General features: G+C 37.0%; 1 protein-coding gene across 4 annotated transcripts in view; it reads left to right on the plus strand.

The window, feature by feature from the left end:
* The first annotated feature begins 7311 nt into the window (after positions 1 to 7311).
* Positions 7312 to 27617, plus strand: part of PDGFD (platelet derived growth factor D) — a 337251-nt gene continuing 316945 nt past the window's right edge. For 2 of the 4 annotated variants that reach the window (XM_069080537.1, XM_069080539.1), the window contains exon 1: positions 7317 to 7871. In XM_069080537.1, coding sequence (XP_068936638.1) covers positions 7748 to 7871 — 124 coding nt within the window. In that variant the 5' untranslated portion in view covers positions 7317 to 7747. Of the gene's footprint in view, positions 7872 to 27617 lie in introns of all 4 variants that reach the window. The other 2 variants (XM_069080540.1, XM_069080538.1) reach the window with 2 other exon arrangements.

Here is a 27617-nt window from a genome sequence, read left to right on the forward strand (position 1 = left end):
AAAATTGTTTCACCATAACTTAATAACCACCAACAAAGATAAATAAAGATAAAATGAAGAGCAAAGTCTGATGTAAAACACTTAGCATTTAACAAAATAGAAGGCCTCAAATATGTAGTAATCAGGACTAGAGTGGTGCTATCTTTCTTTCTTCTGCAATATTCAAAATACACTGTAGTATTGTGTTCATTTCAAGAATAACAATTTAAGGACAATGACAACCATCCAAGGATGGTCAACCAGGTGAAAGATTTTGATACCACATTATGTTAAGGGCTAGTTGAAGAAACTAGCTGTATTCATACGAAATAAGAAAAACATTCAGTGAATCTCTGTCTTTAAGCTTTTGAAAGTTAGTTATTTCAGATAAATATTGATATTGTTCTGCTCAGCTAAGAGGACAGACAGAATTAGGAAAAATGGGAGGAAGGTAGAGTCACAAAGTAGGGAGTTTTGGTTTGAAGTTGGGGAAAATGTCCTAACAATTAGAATGGATTAATAGTATTACCAAAATGAATAGATTCAAAGTGATATCCTTCTCACAAAAATATCTTCAAGCAAAGGCAGGAATGACTCTTTGTTAAGTATATTGTGGAAAAGATGCCTAATCAAGTTCTGGTCAGAATACATAGCCACTGAGATTTCCTCCAACTCTGATTCTGTGGTGGATCTTTCTCTATAAATTTTTCAAAGTCTAAATGATCAACAAATGTCCATTGTTTACCTTTAAATAACATACTGAACAACTATGTTTCATTTCTTTCTATGATAATCCTTTATCTATGGCAAATTTGGAGTGATAGGATTAGTGTGTATGTGTGTGTGTGTGTATTTTCTATATTTTTTATGTAAATTATTTTTTCCCTTATCGTTGCAAGGAGTTTGATTGTCATGTGCCTAGACTTGTTTAATCTTGGGCTTTTCCTTGTTGAGATTTTGTTGATTCTTTCTGTTTGTAATTTACCCTTTATTTTAACTTTCAGGGAAAATTCAGAATATATTTTGCAATAGATTATTATTTTAATTTGTATTGGTTCTGGTACTTTTATTTTCAGTTGTGTTACATTATATTTTCATTTTATCAGTAATTTTCAGGTTTTTTTTTCTTTTCTTTAATTTGTTTATTTGTAGATTTTTCCTTCTCTTTGGTGAATCTTTATAGGGTAGTGGAAAATCTTGGTTCCTAATGACCCTTTCATTCCACTAACTGGAAGGATGCCTCTCTAAAGAATTTTATTTTTCCTTTAATCAAAACTTGGAATTAAATACAATAATGAAAAAGAAACCAATAAATCATTGGAGCTTAGTCCCTTGGATAACTGAAACTAAAGGAAGATTCTCAAAAGAGTATTTCACATTTCATTCCTCCTGTTATTTTTATGAACAGTGAAAGAACAAAAGCATATTTTAAAATGTAATGGAAAATATCATTTTAATGTCTTCAGTGTGAGGGGGAAAAGTACACTCAAAGATAAGAAATACTGTCCCATCATAACCTAGCCTTTTATCAAGTCACTCTAATTAGAACATTTACTTGGGATAAATGCCATAATACAGAGATGTACTTATTATATTCTGACCCCATACTTTTTACCTAAAGAAGTATCTTCTTTAAAAATTGTAACCATATGTCACTGAACAAATCATGAGCCAAATGCAAATTAGTCAGCACAGATTAGTCTGAATAAGAATAAACATTTATAACATTTGACACCACTTCAAATAATTGTTCAAGTGCTTCTCTCTGGCCAACAGATATTTTATACAAAACTAAACCAAGCAGTGGTAAATCTAACACTAGTAAATTAGTTTGAGAATGACTGCAGCCAAGAAAATGGATCTTATCTTCATTTTGCTACTCTATTTTCCTCATTCACTCAAGTAGCCTTGTAGTTGATGCTATAGATGTAAGTTTTAAAAATGAGGTTTTCTTGAAAATGTGTCTGAGATGAACTCTTTGGGGCAATTCAGTCAACATTTTTTAAGTGCTTACTGGATATAAAATACAATGTGAGACACCTGGGATTTGAAACTGTTACACAGTATTTACTGTTTTCAAGTGATTTATGTAGCCCTCCCTCTAATTTGTTCCTTTTTCTTATACTTTCTCCAGGGATGAGGACTTCTCCTATGGGTAGCTGCATATCCTGTGGATCTAGGCTCCTAAAACTATAGCTCAAGAGTCCTCACTGATGAGCTTGTTCTTGCTCTAATTATCAGATGGTAGATACATTTAACTCATCGCCAAGATATTTACTAACATGGTCTAATAAAAAAAAATGGTACCTATAAAACATTCCCTAGCAAAACTGTGACATTATTTTGCACAAATATGTAGACTGTCCAGGAAAAGAGTAGGCTCAGTCTTAAAGAACAATGGCATTTAAGCACACATATAGGGTAAACGTGATGAAGGGAGATCACAACTATTCCTGAGACATTGGGCTTGAATAGGTAAACTTTTACCATATCCTGCCCAGCATTAGACTGCTATGCCCACTTCTGAACTCTTCTGCCATGTGTTTAGTCTCCCTAATTTCCCCCCTTTCCAGCTTTAGCTGCCCTTTATATGCTCTCTTTCCTTATCAGTATCCAAGTTCCTTGAGGTCTGGAACTCTCCTGTTTGCCTGTATTTTGTAAATATGATTTTTAGTACATATTAAATATTTAATAAGTACTTACTTTCATTTATTCATTCAGTCATCTATTCGCATCTCCAATATTGTGGTGCCTTGAAGTCTTTTCTCTCCTTCCACAGCTCTGTCTGTAATCCAGTGCTAGAATGCTGAGGGCTAGTTCTCTGTTGAATTCATAGCTGACTCTCTTCTTTGCTGCCAGTGGATATTCTCAATGAAATTACTTCTGGTCTCTAGTCACTATCTCTCTTGTTTGTGTCTTCCTCAACTAAACCTCAAACTCTATCTCCAACTGTAACTCTTTTCTTCTGAGGGAAGTGATCATAAAAGAGAGTCCTTACCCTCAAAGACTTTGGACTAAGAAGGATACAACATATATTAAGAAGTAGATAAGGAAGCTTCAGTCTAGGCAGTGCCAGGGGTTGGAAGTGAAGATATGCAGCAATAATCACATTCTTTCCAGCACCAACAGTAGTATTATTTAGTTATTGTTCCCTGAGAAAGGGAAAGTGGTATCAGAATAGATGGCAAGATGCTCACACTGGCTAAGGCTCTGGTGTCCTTATGGATTGCTCGATGGGATAAAGATGGATCCAAATGCTTGGGATATATGATATATGGGAGAATGAAGTAAGGATTGACTTGTTCTCTCTCTAGTCATCAAGGCTGAATAGTGTAGGGGACAGGGACTAAGAACTCACGGGTTCAGATTCTATCTCAGGAGCAGCTAGGTGACCCAGTGGACAGAGCACTGGCCCTGGAGTCAGGAGGACCTGAGTCAAAATCCAACCTTAGACTCTTTACATTTACTAGCTCTGAGACCCTGGGTGAGTCACTTAGCCCCAATTACCTCTCAAAAAACAAAAAGCATTCATCTTACACTTACTAGTCATTTGGGCAAATTGTTCAATAACTCTATGTCTCAGTTTTCCCATGTGAAAAAAGAAGAGTTTTGGACTTGAGAGCCTCGAGGTCCCATCGAGGCCTAAATCCATGATCATATTATCAGTTCAGATAACTCTGTTCCAGCTAAGTCCCAAAGATGAATGGTTAACCCTGATGGGATAAGGGAACTGAATCTCGGAAGATCCAAAAGGCAATGCAGTGGCAAACTCTGGTATTCTGGTGCTTAGCAAGGTGGAATAACACATAGGACAAAGTGTTGGAATAGATCTTAGAATGTTAAACAGCTGCAAAAATAATCTTCTATTTCATAGGTCGGACCATTTCACATCCCTGCTTAAAAATCTTCAACATCTTATTTATTCTGGGATAATATACAAACTCCCTAGCTTAGTATTTAAAGCAATTCCTAATGTGGTTTCAGCCTCCCTTCCCATATGTAATTCAAATTGTAGATATAATAGGCTATTCCAGTAGTTCGGTTCAGAGGCTAGGAAAGCCTGTGCCTAGGTGGTAGTTATGTGAGGGAGAGAAGAAAATAGCTAAAATCAGGTGGGTCCTAGGTTCCTGAATGATTTTGATATTGTTTATTAAGAACAAGAACAGCAATTATATTCTTTTTATGAGGAGCTTTGGCATCTACAGGTAAAATATGGAACATTGTACTTTGTTGCTGTTGTCGTTCATCCTTCATGAGGGTGATGTTTTGATTTGGGAGTGACTTGGATTTAAGTGAGGCAGAGCTGGGCAAAGTCTTCAACCTCTTTTTCTCCTCCAGAGTCATTGATGTCCAGTGGCAAGACAAAAGTGGACGACCTTGGCTTTCAAAATGAAGGCCTTTCTCAGGTCTCAGTTTGTCTGAGGCAATGCTGTCATGCTCTACATTGTGCTGTAATTTTTTGCAATTCAATGGATGATTTTGCATGCATAGAGAAAAACCCACTCTAAATATGACTTCACACTAAGTTAGAGAGATAAAGATAGTCTTTGCTTTTTTTCTGTGCCTTTATACTCGAGATAACAACTGAAAATATCAGCACACTCTCCCACATCCACTATACCTAGAACATACCTCCTCCTCTCCTCTGATAACAAACCTTTCCTGATTGCTTTTGTTGTTGGTGTTCCTTTTCTACTCAAGTTAGTTTGAATTTGCTTATCCCTTTAAATGTAACGTCTCCCCAGCTTTGTGATGGCAATGGCAAAAACTATTTATTTTTTAAACGTCATCGCATCCATAGGGTTGAGCATAGTTCTTTGTTCATGGTAGACACTTAATAAATGCTTGAATTAAATTGGATTGGGTAAGTCTTTAAACTTTGAGCCTCAATTTCCTTAGTTCATAAAAAATTTAGGAGTTCAATTAGGTGATCTTCAGAGTTCCCTTCGACTCTAGTTCCTGAAGAACCAAGGAGTTTTTCAGTAGTTTTGGCAGGAGAAAGGTTTACATGGATGGTAGGAGATAAAGGTAGTCTTCACAGAGAAGCAAGGACCCATCGTGGACAGAGAAGGATGAATAGATCTTCAATAGAAAAAGACAAGTGAAAGATTACATTCTCTACAAGGAGTAAAAGTATAAAAGAAGAAATCAACTAGAAGTGTTAGAGGTACAGAGCTCAGTTTCCACGGATGAGGAGGAATGTAATGTTTTGGAATAAAATTAGTTTACAGCAGTGTATTCAAGATGGATTGGAAAGAGGAAGAAGTGCTCCTGAGAGACTACTCAAATAGCTATTATCATAACCTATGAAGAGGTAATGAGAGTTGTTGTTAGATAAGATCTTAATGTTTCATGATAACTGATGTTGTTCAGTTGTTTTTCAGTAGTGTCCAACTCCTTGTGACTCCTTGGGGCTTTCTTGGCAAAGATACCGGAATGGTTTGCTACTTCCTTCTCCAGCTCATTTTACAAATGAGAAACTGAGGCAAACAGGGTCAAGTGGCTTGTACAGGGTCACATAGCTAGGTGTCTAAAGCCAGATTTGAACTCAGGAAGATGAATCTTCCTGACTTCAGGCCTGGTACTCTATATATTGCACCACCTAGTTGCCCTCTGATGATAATACCATTTTGTATTTGTATAACATTCTTCACTTTTCAAAGTATTTTCACTCAAGTTATTTCATTCAGGTCTCACAACATTGTAAGGTAGATAGAATCTAAAGCACAGTAAGCAGATAGAAACTAAAGCCTAAGGGAATATGTATGTATTGACTTGTTCTCTCTCCAATATGTAAGGATTGACTTGTTCTCTCTCCAATCATCAAGGCTGAATCAAGAGCATGTAAGTATGTAAGAGCACAGACAAGACAAAAAATCCAAGTCTTCTGATCCTTTATTTAGGCTTTCTATCACATTCCACCATGTTAATGAGACTCATTCACTTTATTCAACTGGTTTATTCTAATTTAAGTATTTATCCTAGTTAATATTGGGGCATTCAATTTATTTACCTAATTGTGGCCACTGTAATAGACTTAACAACTCTGCCGGTTTTTTCTAGAGACACTTGAATTTTCCCAGGTGGTCACTAATCCTAGACAAGGATATTCTTCCCCCTCCTCCCAGGATTCCAAGTTATGAAAGAGGTTGGGAGCACTCTTATCTAGGCTTTCAGAAGACAAAGTGGAAGAAAGTCATTTTGTGAATGAACATGTTCAAATTAAATCAATGATGCAGTCATTAATATCCCAGAGTTTCCAAAAAGGGGCCATCATTTACATATACAGTTTCAATAGGGTATCAAAGCTAGGATTGCCTTTACTGCTACATTGACTTGGTCTTCCCAGCCTGGGAACTACCAAGCTGCTTTAATTCAGAGGCTATGTGGAATTCTGATCAGATGTCAGAATATCTTAGAACAGGGTTTCTTAAACTTTTCATCTGTCATGGCCCCCTTTGGAAATCTGGGGAAACCCATTGACATCTTCTCAGAGTAATGTTTTTAAATCCATAAAATAAAATATTTTGGATATAATAAAGTCTTCAAAATATGTTTTTTTTTAACTTCCTAATCCTAAGAAGTTCTGTCCTAGAGTCATTCTCACCAAAGACCATGGCTCTAGGACTTAGCTTTAATGGATGTATCCCTTTTCTATCGGATTGTTGAAGACAGTAGTAATAGTTCTCTTGGGGCTCCTGCTTTTCAGGTTTTAAACACTTTCTAAGGAGTTCTCATTTGATCTTCAGAACAAGTCTGAAGTAAGTTGGATGGATATCATTGCCATTATTCAGGCAAGGAAACCGATTCTGAGAACATTGGATAGAGTCAGGATCCCTCAGAGCATTACTCTTTCTATGATACCACACTACCTTCTTAATAAATAACAAATTGTTTTGTTTCAGGTTTTCTCTTTGCAGCTCCTAAGTACTTAGTGCCTTGTCCATTGTAGCTTCTCAATAAACATTTGAATGAATGAATTTGATGAATGAATGAACGAACATAGTCAACCCAGGGTAATCCCCATTCTTTTTCCATAACGAGTCCCTTCTATCTCCAAAGAAAAGAAAAAAAGTTCTTTAAATTGGGCAACGTTGAGATGTAAACTTAGGGAGGCTTGGGCACTGTGGACTCTCCTGTGGGCAGGAGAGGATACAAGTGGAATGCAATCGGACAGATAGCTCCAGTCCTGCTTCTCCCAGGCCTCTCTCCTTTTCCAAGTGTAATCTCAATCTCAGTCCTCCTTTACTTCTCTAACAAAAGAGTTAGAGTCTCAGTCCAAGCCCCAAAAGGGAAAGAGCTCATTCCCAATTCGACACTGGGCATGCTCAGTAGCCAGGCCAGCTCTCAGTCGCCCGGAGGAAGCTTTTGCACTCCAGCCTCTAGCTTCCTAGAGCATGTTGTAAGCGAAGCTCAGAGGCAGAGGCTGACTTGCAGCAGCGGCTGCGCTGGTTCTGTTAGGAGCGCACGCTGGGTCTGAACCAGGACCCGCACGGACACATCTGGATCCTCCTGCAGCTGCCCTTGCTGGCCACTGGAGGGGCTGTGGGGAGGAAATCAACCTGCTGTTTGTCCAGTTATACAAGGCTCACAAACTTCAGCATGCAGGAAGTTTGGGGAGAACTCGGAGACTAGCACAGCCAGCGGCGGCCGCGGATTATCTCCAGTGGCGTGACTTTAGGACAGGCAGCAGTGAGGTGCAGGACTCCCTTGGTGGGGAAGCCCAGGTTTTTCTTGGAGCAGCGTGTGCCCTGGGACGTGAATCCCGATGTACCGTCTCATCCTCTTGTACACTGTAGTGTGCGCAAACTTTTGCAGCTATCGGGACGCTTTGGCGATTCCCCAGAGCGGATCTATTAAAGCCTTGCGCTCTTCCAACCTCAGACGAGATGGTAAGTAATGCTCAAACTTTATTTCTAGCCGCTTTAAGCGCCGAAAGGCTTTGCCGGGGTTAGGAGTGGGCTGGGGTGGGGATCCTGCTCTCTCCCCATTCAATGCAATTTCATCCTAGTAGAGGTGGGGCTGGGGTGAATGTGGGTGAATAAGGGAGATTCAAATGGTTCACTCCTGTCTAGAATGTGTGCTTTGGCTGTGAAGTGGCCAGTTACTCTGCCATACATAAGAGGATGGTTTGCTTCCTTCAATTGCTGAAAGTTGTGGAGTGCGTCGCTTCTTTGTCTCACTCCTAACTTTTTAGACTCGAAAGTCTAGGAGTGAGTACTGCTGATTATGAGTGAAGACATTGCTGCTATGAAGCTTTCGGTCCTTTCTGTTAAAGTAGTGCTTTGTCATTGTCGACACCTAACCCAGTTTTAAGTAGGATCAAACAGCCATAAAAACATCCTATTCCCAAGAATAGGGGGCAAAGTTTGTGGTGAGCGATGGCAATGGAAAACTCTGCAGACCTCTTTCTGCATAAATGAATTTCTCATTCAAATTCGGGGTAGTTCTGAAATGGGATCAGCATTGCTGGGATGGGGATTAGCTTGCCAGCAGTTGCTGCTAGTCCTAATGGGCACTGTTAGGCTTAGCTTCAGATTCTTTCCCAGAGGGATTGCAACCTCTTTGTAAGGAGCGGAGGTCAGTCCTAGAAACAGCTGTTCCAAGTCAGGTTCCAGTCAGGGATAGAGTTTCACCTTGAGTATTCCCTCATCCCAGGGCAAAGACTCTCCAAAGGCAGTAGTTGAGTTTATGCACTTTTTAGAATGCCTATTAGATATTTCTTTCTGTAGTTCACATCCAAAGCATACATTCTAGACAGGTAAAAGGAATATCTGATGCCTACCTGTATTGACTTATCTGTATCTCTCCCTGAATTACGCCCCCCCCCCCCAAGGGAGCAAACATTGTCTCTCTTTGGACACAACTTCTTAATATCATTGCTGTTATGCTTTTTGTGGTTTAGGAACTTCCAGATCCAGATTACTTGGCAGATATTAGCTATTTGGTGCCATTATCAGTATGTCCTGCTACTTGAAAGAACTTTCTGATGTGTACTTAATTTAAGCTTTTACTAAGAGACCTTTGAGCTTTGCAGAAAGAAATCTTTATTTAACTTTTGATGATGACAAGACTCTGGATTTTAGCGTATGCTATGTCCACAAAAAACAAAGAAAAGTTTTGTTTTGTTTTTTGTTTTTGTAAAGGTAGTCAGCCTCCTATCTCAAAGTGTTCTTCATGGAATGAGATTATTTCAACATAGCACTTTCATCTAAGAAGCTCCTATATTACACTTTTAATTACTTCCAATCCTTGCTTAAAGTAATACAACAATAAGGTTAGAACTTTGAAAGAAATATTGAGGCAAAGATCATTTTCTTGTGCAACCTTGCCAGATCTTGGAACTTTAAGATATCATAGATTTCATTCTCAATTCTCCCCCAAAGGTCAAATATTGCATTTTTCAGACTCTTTAATAAAAGTTTTCTTGTGACTATTTATTGAATGACAATTACATTTTATTATTTTAACCTATAACTAGGTAATAATCCTTTATCTCCCAGTATCAATTACAAGAATTCATGGGGGTGAGTGGGAAGTATCTAAGAATTGTTCACAAAATCAAGAGTCAGATATAAGAAAGTCTTGACAGATTGATTACATGCTTGAATATGACCTCTTGGAAGAAAAGTTACTCACTCTTTGTTTCAATTGTTAGGATATTTGATGGATGTAGATTTGGGAGTACTTTGTTTTTTCAGAATTTTGAAACTCGCCCTGGATTTCCTGGCATTTAAAACTAACCCTTTTAAACAACAACTGAAATAGTTGATATTAGTTCAAATTTTGATCAGCCTAGAAAGCTTGAGACTTTACAAAAGCCAGGCCCATCCACCAACCAAAATAGTTGGGATAAGGGTTGAAGGATGGCAAGGAAAATGGAACAAAATAAATTTACATAGTGTGCAATTAACGATCCTGAATGGAACATATATTTTCAGTAATTTGAAAAGGAAGGAATCTATTTTTAAAAGAATTCCAAATGGTGACCCATGTTAAATGACAAGTTTTACAGATTTTAGGAAGAGTGCTAAAGGGGAATTCCTTTGTAAGTGGTTTCTACTCATAACTAAATAGAGATTAATCGTGACCTCTTTATGGAGGCTTCAGAATTGGTGAAGCTACCAAGCTATTTCACTGAGTATATGTCATCCTGTACATTGAAGTGGTCACTTAATAAATGGCACTTAATAAATGATATTTCAGTTCCAAAGATGCTTAACTTATTGCCATACTTGCCACTATGTAGATCTTTGAGTTAAAACAAATGAAATGAATTAACATGTAAAATGCTTTGCAAACTTTAAAGCAGTATAAAGATGCTAGTTATTAAACCAGGTCCTTGGGCACTACACTCATAATTATAAATAATAGGCTTGCAAAAATAATGTAATATAATTGGGGAAAGAATCCAGGCCTGCAAATATTAACAATGATACTTAACAACCAGAGAGTCATTTATTACTTTAAGGAATCTGGCTTACTGAATACCAGTGATTTACAAGTTCCCATAGAAACCTTAAAATTCATCATGGTTCCTGCTTATAAGGTCAGAAGCCAATAACATCCCACTGAAAGGCAACACAATGAGGCCTACTTGACTCCATTCTTTTCTCATACCATGTTTGCTCATGAGGGGTGGGAGTGATGGTGAAAGGAGGTGGAAAAGGAGCAATTACCTAGTTATTAAATAAGAGGAGACAGAAAAACTAGAGGCTATGGAGTATATTATCTAGAGAACTGGTCTTGGACTCAGGAGACCTGGATTCAAGTTCTACTTCTGATACATAATGGCTGCATACTAGGCAAGTCAATATGCCAACTCTCCACTTTAGCAACTCTGTAAGTGCATTGATAGAGTAAGAGGTGTCATTGAGAGTTCCCAACAACCCCCAAGTTGGTATGATAAAGACAGGTCTCCTTAACAAAACCCTAACTTCTACTAATACTTACAATAAAAAATTTCTTTCCTAATAGTAATATTGGGAAGTAGGTGATATAGATTTTTAGCCCTATTTTTTTAACTGCAGAAGCTGAGGTTCAAGGAGATTGTGACTTGTCTATGGCCACATGATCATAAAGTATCAGCAGAGACCAGAACATAGCTCTCCATATTCCTAGTACAATGTTTTTTGGCTATTTTGTGATATATCTATAGGGTGTACTTGATAATCCTTGAAAAGGGAGGATAAACGACATTGTGATTGGTCTCATAGCATCAGCAGCTGTGATCAGCATCCAGAGGTGCCAGGTTAGCCTAGTGGAGGGTGTGGCAATCCCACAGACAGGTATGAGCATGGACTGCTGTATCCTCCTCTCCTGCCCTAGGTAGTGGTTCAGTTACTGTTATCTGATCCTCCTGGCCTTTCCCCTTTGCCTTTATTAGATCTGTCCGAAAATTAAGCCTGCATTACCTTTCATTTTTTTTAACAGCTAATCATGGTAGTTTGAATATTGACGTTTGTTTCTGTATCTTCAAGAAGAAATCTTTAAGTCCTACAGTTTTAGTGGGTTGAAAAGTTTATGTACTACATTAGTAATTTCTCCTATTCATTATCACTTACTATTTTTAGTGTTCTTTCTTAATTGTTACTCAAATTGTTTTAGTTTTTAAAGTACTTTTCTAGGTTTCTGGGGAGGGGGAAGGTTCCAGATTTTCTTTTTTTTAGTCTGTGAAATGATAGGAATTTTGTAATAGTAATTAAAGATAGCATGCAGTATCTAGATCAAGAGAGTAACAATGTTTTGATTTTTTTCTGATTACTAAATCTAACTAGGGACAACTTCCAGCTAAGGATGCTAAAATTGTGGATGCCCTCTTAAGCTGACATTCTTTCATTTTGTCTTGCCTTCAGAAAGTACAGGTGTGGATGACTCAAATGCTGAATTTAGAACCATTTGGCATTTTGATATTTTAGTAGCTGAGAATCAGCTGTTGTATCTGTGGCATGTCTAGTGGTGTCCTTATAGTTACAGTACCTATTGAGTTCATTTGAATTTATTTTTATTGTTTTTATGTAAACTTTATTTTCAAATTCATATCCCTTACATTTATTACCCAGTAACAAAGATTAAAAAACAAAGAGGGAAAAAAAACAGGTTAACAAGTCCAAATAACACATTGGCCATTTCTGATAATTTATGTATTATAATCCCCTACCTTTACAAAGAAGGGAAAGGACTTGAATTTTTCTTACTTCTTGTGGGGGCAGGGGAGCAAGATCCATTACAATAATTGTTGCATTTGTTTTTAAATGGACATTTGTTTCTAAAATAAGCCATGCCAACTGATAATAGCTCTATGACTAGGGTTCCAAGATAAAATCTTAAGGAACATAAAAATTTAAAAGAGAACTAGGTAAAACATTATGTTAAAACATGTCTGACAACCTATAGACAAGACTAACATTTGGATGCAACAAATTTTGAGGTGAATGCTTTCCAATAAATACTGTATTAAGTCACATATTGCAAGGAATTGTTGGACATTGTGGTCATTACATATTTAATTGGGATTTAATCTTGACTTCATAAGAATTGGTCAATTTATTGAAAGGAGGTTACAGGTAGACTTTAATAGGTGTCTGGGCTCTATGTAGAGAAATGCCCCTTCCATATGTGAATCAGAGCTATGCCTATTGCCTAGACTTCTCTGAATGGCCCTGCATGCAGTTACACTTTTTTCTGCTTTTATGTTCATAAAAATTAAGTCCATTGTTCTGAAAAACAATTTGGGGTCATTGATCTCTAATGAGTACTGCTGAGTGTCTCCCCTGTGCCACTCTGACAATTCTTGGCTTCAGAGTCACATCCTATGTAATGCTCGAGATTTCTGTATATTGTTTAGAGAACTTAGTCATATTCTATGTCATTTTCTTTTAGGTGGTTCACTTTTTGAACTCCATTCATTATAAACTGTCTCATGAATACAAAGCAGTGGCTCCAAGATCCTGTCCTTTAATTCTATTTTTTTTTACTAAAAATCCCAGGAGCTGACTCACGATGTCCTACTCTTGACCCCCTTTCCCACTGGTTTTACTAATATTGGGCATTTCACTTTAGAGCAAGAGTTCTTAATCTGGGGTCTATAAATTTACTTTTAAAATATTTTGATAACTATTTAAATACAATTTATTTCTTTTTTTAAAGCAATTGGGGTTAAGTAACTTGCTCAAGGTTACTCAATGGCCAGGTGTTTCTGGGTGGGTGCCAAGTATCTGAGCCCATTTTCGATCCCAGGTTATCCTGACACTGGGGCCGGTGCTCTTACTCGCTGTGCTACCTCGCTGCCCTACAATTTATTTCTTATGTCATATTATGTATTTTATGCATTTAAAAACATTCTGAGAAAAAGACTTCACCAGACTGCTAAAGGGGTCCATGACACAAAACAAGTGGAGAACTATTTAGAGTAAATATGAACCACTGAGTTTCCATTGATCAGTTGCCAATTGTAAGGGGATCTCTGAGCAGAGCTGGGACATTTACTGCTGTTGGTTGGGTGAGAAGTTACTTTTGATGAGAATTTGAATCTATTTGGGCCTATCTTAAATGGCTGGAAGTCCTAGGCAGTCATTGGTACTTGAGGTGCACCCACAGCAGTGAATTTCATGTAGTACAGTAGAATGATAGCAGACAAGTCAGAGGCCCTGAGTAAATCTTCCATCTTATTTCTACTGCTTGTGTGACCTTGGGAAAAACATTTAATACAAATCAACCTAAGTTTTTTCATCTGTAAAATGATGGAATTGGACTAGATTGCCTCTCAGGTCTCACCCATCTTTAGAGCTATTTTCCTATTAATTACCCTTTACTACTTTTCCTGGAAGCTTCTTTCAGCAAAGGTTTGAATTTAGAGATATTTTGAAAATGTTGGGTGGCATTAAGGGAGTTCCTCTAGCCTCCTCTAAGGAAGATTAATAAGGTTCATGGTCATTTTCTTCATTCTGGTGCATAGTAGTGAACCTCAGAATCAATCACAGAGTCACATTTATGAAGGAACTCAGTGGCTTTAATGTACAACATATGGAAAAAAAAATGCCCAATATAGCACATCTGACTAGTGATCATCTAGAGATTTTGTTTGAAGACATCTAATGATGGGTAATCAACTGCCTCCCTAGGTAATCCATTCCACTTTGAGACACCCTCACTTGTTAAGGAAGGTAAGACATAGAAACCCTCTAACTGCTTCTAGTATTCTGGCTTCTTGGGGCTTTTGGAACTTGACTGATTTAAGTCTAGAACTTTCAAACTCTTGGTGTTCAAAGGTGACCACAATTAAAGCTCAGCATCTTTTGGATAGAGGGAAGTCACCAAGTCAGGGGGGAAATATTTCTGATGAACTTGTGAGACCCTTCTTGTTGGCAATAAACAGTTGATTGACAAAAAGTAACCCATCATAACTTTTCTAGATGATCCTAAATCCCAAAAGTTATTCTGCATCTTTTTAAAGCAACATTTTTTAACAACTCATTTGAAGGACACATTATAAAAAAAGCTGCAGGGGAATAATATTTGATGGCAGAAGGAAAGGAATCCAAGAGAAGTCCTGCAGAGAAAACATACTCTGATCCGTATGTGGTATTTCTGTCCCATTCTCCATGGACCAAATGTAAGTCATAAATAAAGAAGCAAGACAATGGGCCTGTGAAGTACACATATACAGTTGGGGATGTCTTTTGAGGATAGATCTTTTACTATGCATGAATAGTTCCTACTTTCTAGCAGGCATAGATGTTGCATATATTAGTAATTCTTCCTCTCTTTCCCTCCTCCGCCCACAATGAGATATAAAATTTTATTTAAAGATGATAGATTAGTCTTGCGTCTTGATAGTTCATACAGAATGAAATGGAAAGGTTGTGTAATTAGGGGCCAGAGAGTTTTGCTGAACTGGCTTTCATTTTTTAAAGATGGCTTTCATTCAAAACCATTAAAAATTAATTCAACATATATTTATTAATTATCTACTATGTACAAGATACTGGGCTAGGCATATAGTCCTAGGTATACAGTGGCCACTTGGTTACTGCCCAGAAAATAAAGAAGAAAGTGATATGTATACAAAAGTGATGATGCAAAGAAGAGCTAATACCTAAACATGTTTAAAACACTTTCCATTTTACAGATTGCTTTACGTTATCTCACTTGATCCTCACAGCAGTCAGTGAGAAGAATGCTATTATTATTATTATTATTATTATTTTAAAGCAATAGGGGTTAAGTAACTTGCTCAAGGTTACATGGCCAGTTATTTCTGGGTGTGGTGCTGAGTATCTGAGCCCGGATTTGATCCAGGTCATCCCAACACTGGAGCCGGTGTTCTTACTCACCGAGCCACCTGGCCACCCCTAAGCAATTGGGGTTAAGTAACTTGCTCAAGGTTAAACGGCCAGATGTTTCTGGGTGGGTGCTAAGTGTCTGAGCCTGGGATTCGATCTCCAGGTCTTCTTAACACTGGAGCCGGTGCTCTTACTCGCTGTGCTACCTGGCCGCCCCTGAAGAATGCAGTAATTATAATATTCAAGGTTTATCGAGAAAAAGTCATGTCATACTGACTTCATTTCCTTCTTTAAGATGATTATTAAAGTAGTGAAAAGTGAGGGGAATGTCTTAAATATAGTTTATCTACATTTTGGCAAAATAATTTTTTGTTTATTATTTTTCAGTTTAAAAAATGTTTTCTCTTTCTCCTATACTAGTACTTTGCCGCTATTGTAAAGGAGAGAAAAACAAAATGTGCATAGGAAAGACAAACATATTCCTGTATTGGCCATGTCCAAAACACACACACACACACACACACACACACACACACTCACATGTCTCAATCTATATCCTGAATTCATCCACTCTCTTTAAGGATGAAAAGACCAAGTTTAATAAGAAGTTCTCTGGAATCTTTGTTGTTGGTCATTATATTGATCAGAGTTCTCAATTAAAAAAAATTATTTGTTTTTACAATGCTGTTGTTATTGTATATATTGTTCTCTAGTTTTACTCACTTCAGTCTGTATCAATTCATACAAGCCTTCCCAAGTTTCTCTGAATACATCCCCTTCATCATTTCATTTAGCTCAATAGTATTTTGTTTTATTTATATACCATACTTTGTCCAGACATTCCTTGATTGATGGTCATTACCATAGTTTCAAGATCTTTGCCACCACAAAGAGCTGCTAAAATATTTTTGTACATACTTCTTCTTTGATCTCTTTGGGATCTAGACCTAGTAATGTTATATTTAGCAGATTTCTGATTAAGTATCTCACAGTTTTTATAGATATGATGGAGAGATATGGATTAAATGATCATAACAATCAAATGTGTTGTTTAGAGGTTCCTATCCAAATAGTAGCTATTACTTGTTCAATGTAAACATAGTAGGAGATCTCCCATGGAGTATCCCCATGATCTGTACTTTGACTCATGCTATTCAATATTTTCATTTGTGACTTCGGTGAAGACATAGATGTTATCTCATTAAGTATTTAGGTGATATAATAAAAATGACAGTTTTACCTAAATTAAATTATGTATTTAGTGCCATACCAATCAGTCTACCAAAAAATTACTTTATAGAGCTAGAAAAAATAGTAACAAAATTCATTTGGAAGAACAAAAGGTCCAGAATATCAAGGGAATTAATGAAAAGAAATGCTAGGGAAGGTGGCCTAGCCATACCAGATTTTAATCTGTATTACAAAGCAGCAATCATCAATACTATTGGTACTGGCTGAGGAATAGAGTAGTGGATAAATGGAATAGATTGGGTACATGAGACTCAGTAGTCAGTGACTATAGTAATCTACTGTTTGGTAAACCCAAAGACCCCAGTTTTGGGGATAAGAACTCACTATTTGACAAAAACTTCTGGTAAAACTGGAATATAGTATGGCAGAAACTGGACGTAGACCAATATCTAACAGTGTATACCAAAATCAAGTCAAATGGGTGCATGATCTAGGAATAAAGGCTGATACTGTAAGCAATCTGGGAAAGCAAGTAATAGTTTGCCTGTCAGATTTATGGAGAAGGGAAGATTTTATGACAAAACAAGAGATAGCGATAATTATGAAATGCAAAATGGATAATTTTGCTTACATCAAATTGAAAAGTTTGTGTACAAACAAAGCCAATGTAACTAAGATTAAGAGGGAAGTGGAAAACTGGGCAAGAATTTTTACAACCAGTGTCTCTGATAAAGGCTTCATTTCTAAAATATACAGAGAATTGAGTCAAATCTATAAGAATATAAGTCATTCCCCAATTGATAAATAGTCAAAGGATATGAACAGGCAGTTTTCAGAGGAAGAAATTAAAGACATCTATAAGCATATGAAAAAATGCTCTAAATCATTATTGATTAGAAAAATGCAAATGAAAACAACTCTGGGTACCACATCTCACCAGTCAGATTGGCTAAGATGACAAAACAGGAAAATGACAAATGATGGAGAGGATGTGGAAAAATTGGAACACTAATGCATTGTTAATGGAGTTGTGAACTGATTCAACCATTCTGGAGAGCAATCTGGAATTGTGCCCAAAGGGCTATATAAGTTTGACCTAGCAATACCTAGGGTTGTATCCTAAAGAGATTATAGAAGTGGGAGAAAGACCTGTATGTACAGAAATATTTATAACAACTCTTTTTGTCATGGCAAAGAATTGGAAATTAAGGGGATGCCCATCAATTGGGGAATGGCTAAACAAGTTGTGGTGTATGAATGTAATGGAATACTATTGTGCTATAAGAAATGAGGAGCAGACAGATTTCATATTTACCTGGAGAGTCTTACACAAAGTGATGTTTAGTGAGAAGAGTGGAGCTAGGAGAAACCTGTACACAATTACAGACACAACATATATGTGATGACCAACTTTCATAGACTGGGCTCTTCTCAGCAATACAAGGTTATAAGACAACTCCAAAAGACTCATGATGGAAAGAGATTCAGAGAAAGAACTACAGAGTTTGAAGGCAGATTGAAGCAAACTACCTGCTCTCTTTCTTTTTCTTGTTTGGTTTTGTTTCCTCTTTCCTATTGTTTATTCCATAGGTTTTAATCCTTCTTTACAACCTGACTAATGTCTAATGTGAAAGTATTTGCAGATCCTATACTTGATTGCATGCTGCCATAGGCGGGGGGTGGGGAGAAAGAGGGAAGGATAGGAAGGGGGAGAAAATTTGAAACTCAAGGGATTGTGGAACTGAATATTGTAAACTAAAAGTAAACAAACAAATTAATAAAGACAATTTTTTCAGGTATTTAGGTGACACAAAGTTGTCTGGCACAATGGGAAAAGTTCTGATTCAAGAGGATTTCGACAAGCTAGACCATTAGACTGAAACTGATAAGATGATAAGCAAGAGATAAATATAAAGTACTGCACTTGAAAACAAAAATAAGCTAGAAAAGTATGAGGTGGGGGAGTCATGGGTATAAAGTGGTTGTTATGATGAAGATCTTGATGGTTTAATGGACAACAACTACAATAGGAATCACCAATATGAGGTGGCAGGGGAAAAAAGCAAATGTGACTTTGGGATGCTTTGAGGTACATAGTTTTCCAGGAATAGAAAAATGATCATCTCATTGTACTTTTCCCTTATCAAACCTCACCTGGCATATTGTGTTCAGTTCTGGGTATCATGGATTGAAGGAGATTAATAAACAGGAAAGTAAACAAGAGAGCAATTACAATGGTGATGGACTCGAGGCCATATCATATGAGGGTTTACTGAAATAATAGGGAGTTTTTGTCCTGGAGAAGAGTCATAAGAGAGGGGAGGTAATCGCTGATAGTTGCCTTCAGATATTTAGCAATAACCTTATTTTATTTGGCCCAAAGGAAAAGACCCAGGAGAAATGGGTAGGCATAGTAAAGAGCCACATTTTGGATTGATAATTTAGTCAGGAAAACTTCCTTATAATTAGAGCAGTCCAAAAGTGGAACAGATTATCTTGGGAGAGAGAGGGTTCTCCCTTCTTGGAGGTCTTTAAGCAGAGGCTGAACACCTACTTGTAGGGCATATGATAGTGGGGATTCCTTTTGTGTATGGATTGGACTAGATGGTTGCTGAAGTCCCTGCTAACTCTCAAATTCTGTGAAGAATTCATTAAGCACCTGCTGTGGGTTTGGCGCCATACTCAGTTCTGGGGAATACAAAAACCAAAGTCAGACTGTCTATTATCAAGGAGCTTACATTCTACTGGGAGTATGTAACGTTTGCAGATAAGTAAATAAATAAAGAATATGCATATATATGCATGTGTGTATATATATACATATATACATTTATTATATATAGTTATACAGAATTTATGTCTATATCCATATATGGCTTAAAGAATCTATATCTATAGCTATAGATAGGAATTTGTGGGGAGTGGATGCTGACAACTATGAGAATCAGAAAAGGCCTTTTGAAGGAAGTAGAACCTGACCCTTGAAGAAAGGTAGGAATTCTAAGAGGTAGAGTTTGGGGACAGGGAAAGTGTGGTGGACAGCCTCTGTCAAGGTATAGAAGAAGGAGATGGAACACTGTATGTGGAAGACATCAAGTAGGATGTTAGGCTAAATTTGAATGAATTAAAGTAAGTAATATGTATGTCATCAATCTAGAAATATGAGTTGGGTGCATATTGTGAAATAAACAATGGAATTTGTATTTTAACCTAGAAGAATTAGAGAATCACTAAAACTTCTTGACCAGGGAAGTGATGTGGTCAGAACTGTGCTTTCGGAATATCAGTTTGGCATCCATGTATGAAGGATGGATTGGGGAAGGAAGAGATTAGATTCAGGGAGACTAATTAGGAAAATAGTACAATAGTCCAGGAAAGAAGTAACAACATTGTGGACAAGCATGGCGTAATATCAATGGAGAGCAGGCAGATATGAGATATGTCTAGGAGATATAATTGATAATATTCAACAACTAATTGGATATGAGGGATAGGAAAGAGTGAGTTATTGAGGATAGTTCATGTCATGAACTGTGCCATGAATCTGGACAGCTAAAAGAATGGTAACTAGGGATATTTAGAGGAAGGGTGAGTTTAAAGATAATGTCTAAAACAGAACTCATGTTGAGTTTGTGATACCTATGGGAAATCCAAGTCTAGATGTTCAGCAGGCAGTTTTTGCACAGGACTAGGGCCCATGAGAGAGATGAATTCTTGATATGTAGGTTTTGGGGGACATTTGTATGATCTCACCATCACCCATGTATTTAAGTAATTTAAAAAATTAAATTGTATTTTTGTCAATTAATAATAATCTATTTTATTTCTCACCTATGTCCTGTCCCCACCATTGATAAAAGAAAATAATAAAGTAAAACAAATAACCACAAAACACAAATTCATAGTTAAACAATACAAATTTTCACATTTTTTGTCACAAAATTAAACAAATTTGGGAGTCTTTTCTCTCTTCTTTTTTTCTCTTTCTTTTCTCTCTTTAAATATAAATATGGATTGTGTAAATATGTGGACACATATATTTGTATTTTTGTAAATGTGTGTATGTAGATATGAATGTATGCATGCATCTACATTATGTTCCCTGATTCTAATCTCTTGCTCAGAATAGCTTTTCTAAAGTCATGATTGGTCACTGTGCTGGTCAATTGATGGATTAAGAAAAATAGGGTAGAGAGGAGAGGGCCCAGGACAGAGTCCAGGGGTGCACCCATGATTAGAGGGGAGGGACATGAATGATGTTTCAGTAAAAGTGGTTGAGAAGGATCAATGGCACTTAATATTTTTGAGTCGGGGAAAGACTTGTTTAGACCTATGCATTAGGAAGATTCTTTTGGCAGCTATTTGGAGGATAGATTAGAGAGAGAAGAAACTGTAATGATTTAGATTTAGTCTTTTCAGTGAATGGTTTTTATTGACAAAGTGCTTTCATATTGATATAAAATTGCAGACACTATTTTAGCATTTTGTTAGAAGCAAATCAGAGCATGATGGCAAGCTTTATATTTTGCTATACTTTATTTTTGTTATTTCAAAACCAAATTCTCTTCTTTGGCCTCAGGTGTGTAGGAGGCTGCATGCTGAATGTAGGAGCCTGGCTTTGTGGTTGCTGCCCAGTGTTTATTGAGAGTCCATAATGTATTCAGAGAAGAGCCAAAGAGAGGTTTGAAGTATGCTTTTAAAACAATCTAGATAACTTAAAATTATTTATAGGAACAAGCTCTCACATTTTCCATTCAAGAAAGGACAAAAGAAAGTGAGATCATCTTGAAAAAAAGTTAAATTAGATATCCCATAGAGGATTTGTGTTGAAAAATTCACAAACATGAGGGGAATTTGGGGATTTTCTGAAATTTCTTTTTGAAGAGGCATATACCTAAATAGTTAGGTATATGCCTCCTAACCCTCTCCGCTTTTACTTTGGTTAAAAAGTAAGAAATGGGTTTCATGCTCTGTCAAAGCTTATTTTGATCCTATTTTTTCTCTGATTCATTTTTTTTAAAGCATTGCTGCTATTTCTCCAAATCTGAATGATGTAACAAAGATAAAGAATTATACAATTGCTTAAATCAAGTACTTTAAATTATGTATCGGAATATATGTGTAGTTTCTATGTGTTTATATTCAGTTATTCATCCAAAAATTAAATTCAGTTGAATAAACGTATAAATCATCTGTGTCCAGAAAAAATACTCTCTCTCTCTCTCTCTCTCTCTCTCTCTCTTTCTCTCTCTCTCTCTCTCTCTCTCTCTCTCTGTCTGTCTCTGTCTCTCTCTCACACACACACACACACACACACACACGCTAAAGTTTGGAGACATACAAAATTTCACTGACACATTCTCCCATAATCTGGAGATTAGACATCTGACAGAATAGACTATAAAACACCATTGTCATACATAAAAGAGATTGTGAGTGATGGATAGAGTGAACCTGGGCATCAGAACAACCTAGATTGAAGTCTTTCCTCTGATACATAATGGAGTATCTCTGGGCATGTCACATGACCTGCAGTGCTCCCAGGAAACTCTTCAGTGCTATAAATTGCACAGAAGCTACTGATCTGCATTTATAGAGGGAGTTACTTCATAGGAAGTTCCTTTTAGTACTGAATTCACAGGTCTATTAAAAAAAGAAAAGAAGAAATGCATGATATGCATATTATGTTTAATTCAATAGGTGAGCAAGGGAAAGAAGGATATTCTAGCATGGGGACTGGCCTGGAGGTTAGAAAGGGAAAGGGAATAAGAATTTATGTAGTGTCTAATGTGTGCCAGATCCTGTGCTAAGCACTTTACAATTATTTTATTTGACCTCCCAACAATCCAGCAAAGTAGATGCTTTTATTATCCTGTGACTGCTGGGCTCATTTAGGCTTATGAAAATTAAAAGGAGTCATGGAAGATTATGTTAGAGCTAGAAGGGAACTTAGAAATCATTTAAACTAACTATGCCGAAAAGGCTACAAAAATGTGCATGCCCTTTGACCCAGCAATAGCACTTCTAGGTCTGTATCCCAAAGAGATCATAAAAATGGGGAAAAGACCCACTTGCACAAAATTTTCATAGCAGCTCTTTTTTGTTGTGGCAAAGAATTAGAAATTAAGGAGATGCCCCTAAGGTGGGCAAAGGCTGAGCAAGTTGGGGTATATGAAAGTAATGGAATACTACTATGCTTTAAGAAATGATGAGCAAGTGGACTTCAGAAAAGCATGGAAAGACTTGTATGAACTGATTCTGAGTGAAGTAAGAAGAACCAGGAGAATGTTGTACACAATAACAGCCACATTGTGTAATGACTAGCTTTGATAGACTTAGCTCTTCTTAGCAATGCAAGGATCTAAGACAACTCCAAAAGACTCATGATGAAAAATGCTGTTCACATCCAGAAAAAGAGCCATGAAGTCTGAATGCAGATCATAGCATATTATTTGCTCTCTCTCTCTTTTTTGTTTGTTTCTTCTTTCTCATGGTTTTACCCTTTTGTTCCGATTCTTCTTTACAACATGACTAATGTGAACATATGTTTAGTATGAATATATATAGAGCCTATATAAAATTACATGCTGTCTTGGTGTGGAGGAGGGGAGAAATGGGGAGAAAATTTGGAACTCAAAATCATAACAAAAGTGAATGTTGAAAACTAAAAATTAATTAATTAATTAAAAAAGAAATCACCTAAATTAAACCCATCAACTTACAAGTGAAGAAACTATGGATCAGAAAAGTGGCAATTTGTCCAATGTCAAATAAGTACAGAATAATAAACCCAGGGCTCTTGAGCTCCCAGGCCCCTCAGTTGAGGAAACTGAGGCAAACAGAAGTGAAATGACTTGCCCAGGGTCACAAACTAAGTTTCTGAAGCCAAATTCAAACTCATGTCTTCCTGACTCCACACCAGGACCGTATCCACTTGGCCAACCAGCATTTGACTAGAGGTTAGGGTGTTTGAATAATCTGAGATAATTCTGGAAATATTAAAAAGAGTCAGATTTTGGAAAGCCTTGAAAGCCAAGCAAAGCAATTTGTTCTTTTCTTAGCAGGCAATAGGGATTCACTAAAGATTTTTGACAATAGAGGTGACATGATCAGATCAGTACATAAAGAAGACTGTTCTAGCTACTGCAGAAGGGATGAATTCGGGTGTGTGCAGTGTATTAAAGAGTGGAGGTAAGAAAAAATTTGTTAGGAAACCACTACAAGTAATTGCAATACAACAATTACTCCAAGTAATGAAGGAGTATATAAAGGAGTGGTCTTCATATTACACGGTGGACTTCCATATTACATTGGTGGAATCAGTAGGACTTGGTGAGTGATTTGGATATGAGAGATAAGGAAGAGGCAAAAGTCAGAGGTAATAACAAAATTTTGACCTTTAACTAGTGAATGGGGATGCTCCTGAGAGAATTACTGAACTTAGAATGAATATTTACCGAACACCTAGTATACACATGCAGGCTACTTGGCTAGGCACACAGGAATTGGGATGAGGAGGGGAAAAGAGAGATGCAAAGTATGAAACAGTTTCTGCTCTTTCATTCTGGTTGGCTATATCAAGATTATAAGGCATCTTATGGTAAGTATTGATGTTGCAGATAGAAGTGTCATTGACACTCAGAGGAAGAAGCAAGACCTTCTGGCTGATGCTCGGGTAAGGCTTCCTACAACTGAGATGTGAAATGGCCCTAAAGGTTAGGTAAGAATTTGGTAGGTTGTAATAGGAGCAGGCAATTATGAATGGGGGGAAATGGCAAAAATAAAAGTAAAGAGATGGGAAAAACACAAGGACAGTATTGGGCCTCAGTTTGCATACAGTGCAGATTGGGAAGAGGCTCAGGAATATGGTGGATTTTCAACAATGAATCACATGATTAAAGTGGGTTTTTAGGAAGAACCATCTTGGGAGTATGTGTTCTTTAACAAGTTCATCTCTATCTCATCTCTTTGAGTATATGATCCTAGTGGGGAAAGATCCATGGTCTATTACCTAGGTGAGCTGGGCATCTGGTATTTCTTTTCTTTTTTTGAGGGCAATTGGGGTTAAGTGACTTGCCCAAAGTCACATGGCTAGTAAGTGTGTCAAGTGTCTGAGGCCGGATTTGAACTCAGGTCCTCCTGACACCAGGGCCGGTGCTCTATTCACTGTGCCACCTAGCCGCCCCATATTATTTTCTTTTCTTTTTTTTTTAATCTGATATTTCTGATTAGCAAAAATGCAGAAAAGTTTAAGACTCAGTCAGGCCTGAGAAGCCTGAAAGCAGTCTCATAGAAGGTTAGGTTAGAGCTGGAAGATAACTTCCTAGAGAGAACCCAAAGTAACCCCACTGACTTACAGCTGAATAAACTAAGGACCAGAAAAAGTTAAGTGATCTGTCCAAGGTCATACAGGTACTAAATAGTAAATGTAGGACTCAAACATCTAGGCACCTGATATCTAAACTCCATTTTAGCCTGCGGCTCCTCACATATATGGACAGCTTCAGGTTTTGCTTGAACTTCATGTTGTGTCATTGCTGGAGAAATTTTTTCATTGGAGACTCCTGGATAGATTCTGAATAATGCAACCAATTCAAATAATGTATAGAGTACATCTGTGTGCATCTTTTCCCAAATGTAAGTCCACTATTATATTTTTGTATATTGATATCCTGACTACTTCCAATGAGGATTTAAGCTGAGAAGATCCCTTGTTTCCATGTGTTTTGTGGTGATGAATTTTTGAGAAATATAGTGATTCCATCAGACATGTCAGTCAAAGAATTAAAGGGTACCTGTATTCACCCAGCTTGGACATTTTAGGAAATATTTCTTGGAAACTTTTTCCAATATGATATGTGTTATTGTGTCCATGCACTGACATAGCAAATGTGTGTAGTATAGCATATTGTTATAGACTAAATCTGTAATTTCATTGATATAGGGAACTTCTAATGAGAAAAGTACCTCCACTGATGAAGATTAGCACCTGCTTTGCAATGGATGGTCTTAGAGAATAGCTTGGGGCACCAAGAGTTTAAGCAACTTGCTTAGGGTTACATAACCAATGTGTGTCAGAGGTGGCACTTGGCATCTTCTGGGCCTCAAGGTTGCCTATCTACCTACTACAGAAAGTTGCTTCTCAATACATTTACATAATACATATAATTCTAATTATAATTTTCATAACATATTTATGCAACATATATTTATAGTTTACATAATACATATATATACACATATTCTTTTTTGAGGGGTACAAATATAAATAGGTATTAAAATAGCTAACAAAAATCTACTTTCTTGGTAAGTTTTTCTTTTGCCATACTTATTAAGGAAGTAGGAGAGGGAATATACCTGTGATTTTTTTTTATCAGTATAGAGTACTCCCAGATGGGAAAACTCCCTCTTTTCATTCCATTCTACAACATTTCTTCAAATTATAGTTTCTAGATTTTCCTAGAACACTTAGAAGTTAATTGACTTGCCCAAGTTTACACCACAAGTGTGTCTCAGAAGCAAGACTTGAACATGGGTCTTTGGGGCTTCAAGGTCCGCTCTGTATCCTCTACATTACCATTGTCTATTTAAAAAGTTGAACTATCCAAAGTCTATACAATGAAATCAGGAGAAGAAAAAAGGATTATGTGAGTAAGGTTCATAAATTGCAAACATATTGGAGAAATGATGGAGCAGTGATTGTTCAACTAATGTGCTTTTCAGTAAGACCTTTTAGAAACATAAAGCCAGTAGAAAAGTAGGTTGATGTGGTGACTTTTGTTAGAGAAAGACAAATATAGATGTAGATACAGATATATATATATATATGTATGCATACATACATAAATACATACACACATACATAGGCACAAAAATTGTGACATTTCTGAAAACACCTTGGAAATGGTCACTTATTCAAGGGTTACATGTAGCAACATGTTAGTTACATAACACTTAATTGGCAAAATTCTATCAACTCAGGGGCAGCTAGGTGGCACAGTGAATAGAGCACCGACCCTGAAGTCAAGAAGACCTGAGTTCAAATCTGGCCTCAGACACTTAAGACACTTACTAGCCATGTAACTTTGGGCAAGTCACTTAATCCCAATTGCCCTCCAAAAGAAACTACCAATCTGAAAAATCTGGTTGGTGCATGGCATATAGTAAGTGATTATCAAGAACCTTGTAGTGACTATGGATTACAAAGGAAGCCATTCCAACTTTCTACTCAATCTCTATAGAGAACTCTTTATTTTCTAACTGAACAGACTTATCTGTAGTTGTTACTTGTTGAGAAAGTGTCACAGAATAAATAAGTTTCTCATGTGAGTGTTATTTCTGAAAACTTTTGAGAAATAGGTCATTGAGTTACAGAATAAAAGTCTGCTAAGGTTTCCATACACACAACTAAATATTCACCTTTACTGATTAGTACTGTATAGCTATATAATTATCTTTCTAAATAAGTCAGTTTTTATTCATCCTATTTTCATCAGAAATTCAAAATAATTTTAAGAGATTAGTTCCATATTTTTTTGTGCCTATTCCAAATAAGACAACAGCTTTGGAGGACATTTCTAAGACCATGTAGAGAATAATGAGTTGAGTAGCTTTATTCATTGACCAATAAACTTCCATAGAATATTTATTTTTTAAAGCAATCAGGGTTAATTAACTTGCTCAAGGTTATACAGCCAGTTATTTCTGGGTGTGGTGCTGAGTATCTGAGCCTGGATTTGATCCCTGGGTCATCCTGACACTGGAGCCAGTGCTCTTACTCACTGAGCCACCTGGCCGCCCCTAAGCAATTGGGGTTAAGTAACTTGCTCAAGGTTACACGGCCAGGTGTTTCTGGGTGGGTGCTAAGTGTCTGAGCCCGGGATTCGATCTCCAGGTCATCCCAACACTGGAGCCGGTGTTCTTGCTCTTACTCGCTGTGCTACCTGGCCGCTCCCATAGAAAATTTTAATGAGTAAATGAGTCAGATGGGTTCCTGTGAGAATTTCAAAGAGCTTATGAAAAGAACCTTTCTCTTTATTCTCTGTGCATTTCCTTCAGGGTGCTTCAGTGGATCTAGAATAACATTAATGTAGGGAATTACATCCAAGGATGCAGATGGAAATCTATTCATGCCTACTCATCTATGACCTCTCAGAAACTGAA

The sequence above is a fragment of the Petaurus breviceps genome, unplaced genomic scaffold, assembly GCF_028583685.1.
Source record: "Petaurus breviceps papuanus isolate PSGF00001 unplaced genomic scaffold, PetGlider_PUasm1.0 91133, whole genome shotgun sequence".
Classification (NCBI taxonomy): domain Eukaryota; kingdom Metazoa; phylum Chordata; class Mammalia; order Diprotodontia; family Petauridae; genus Petaurus; species Petaurus breviceps.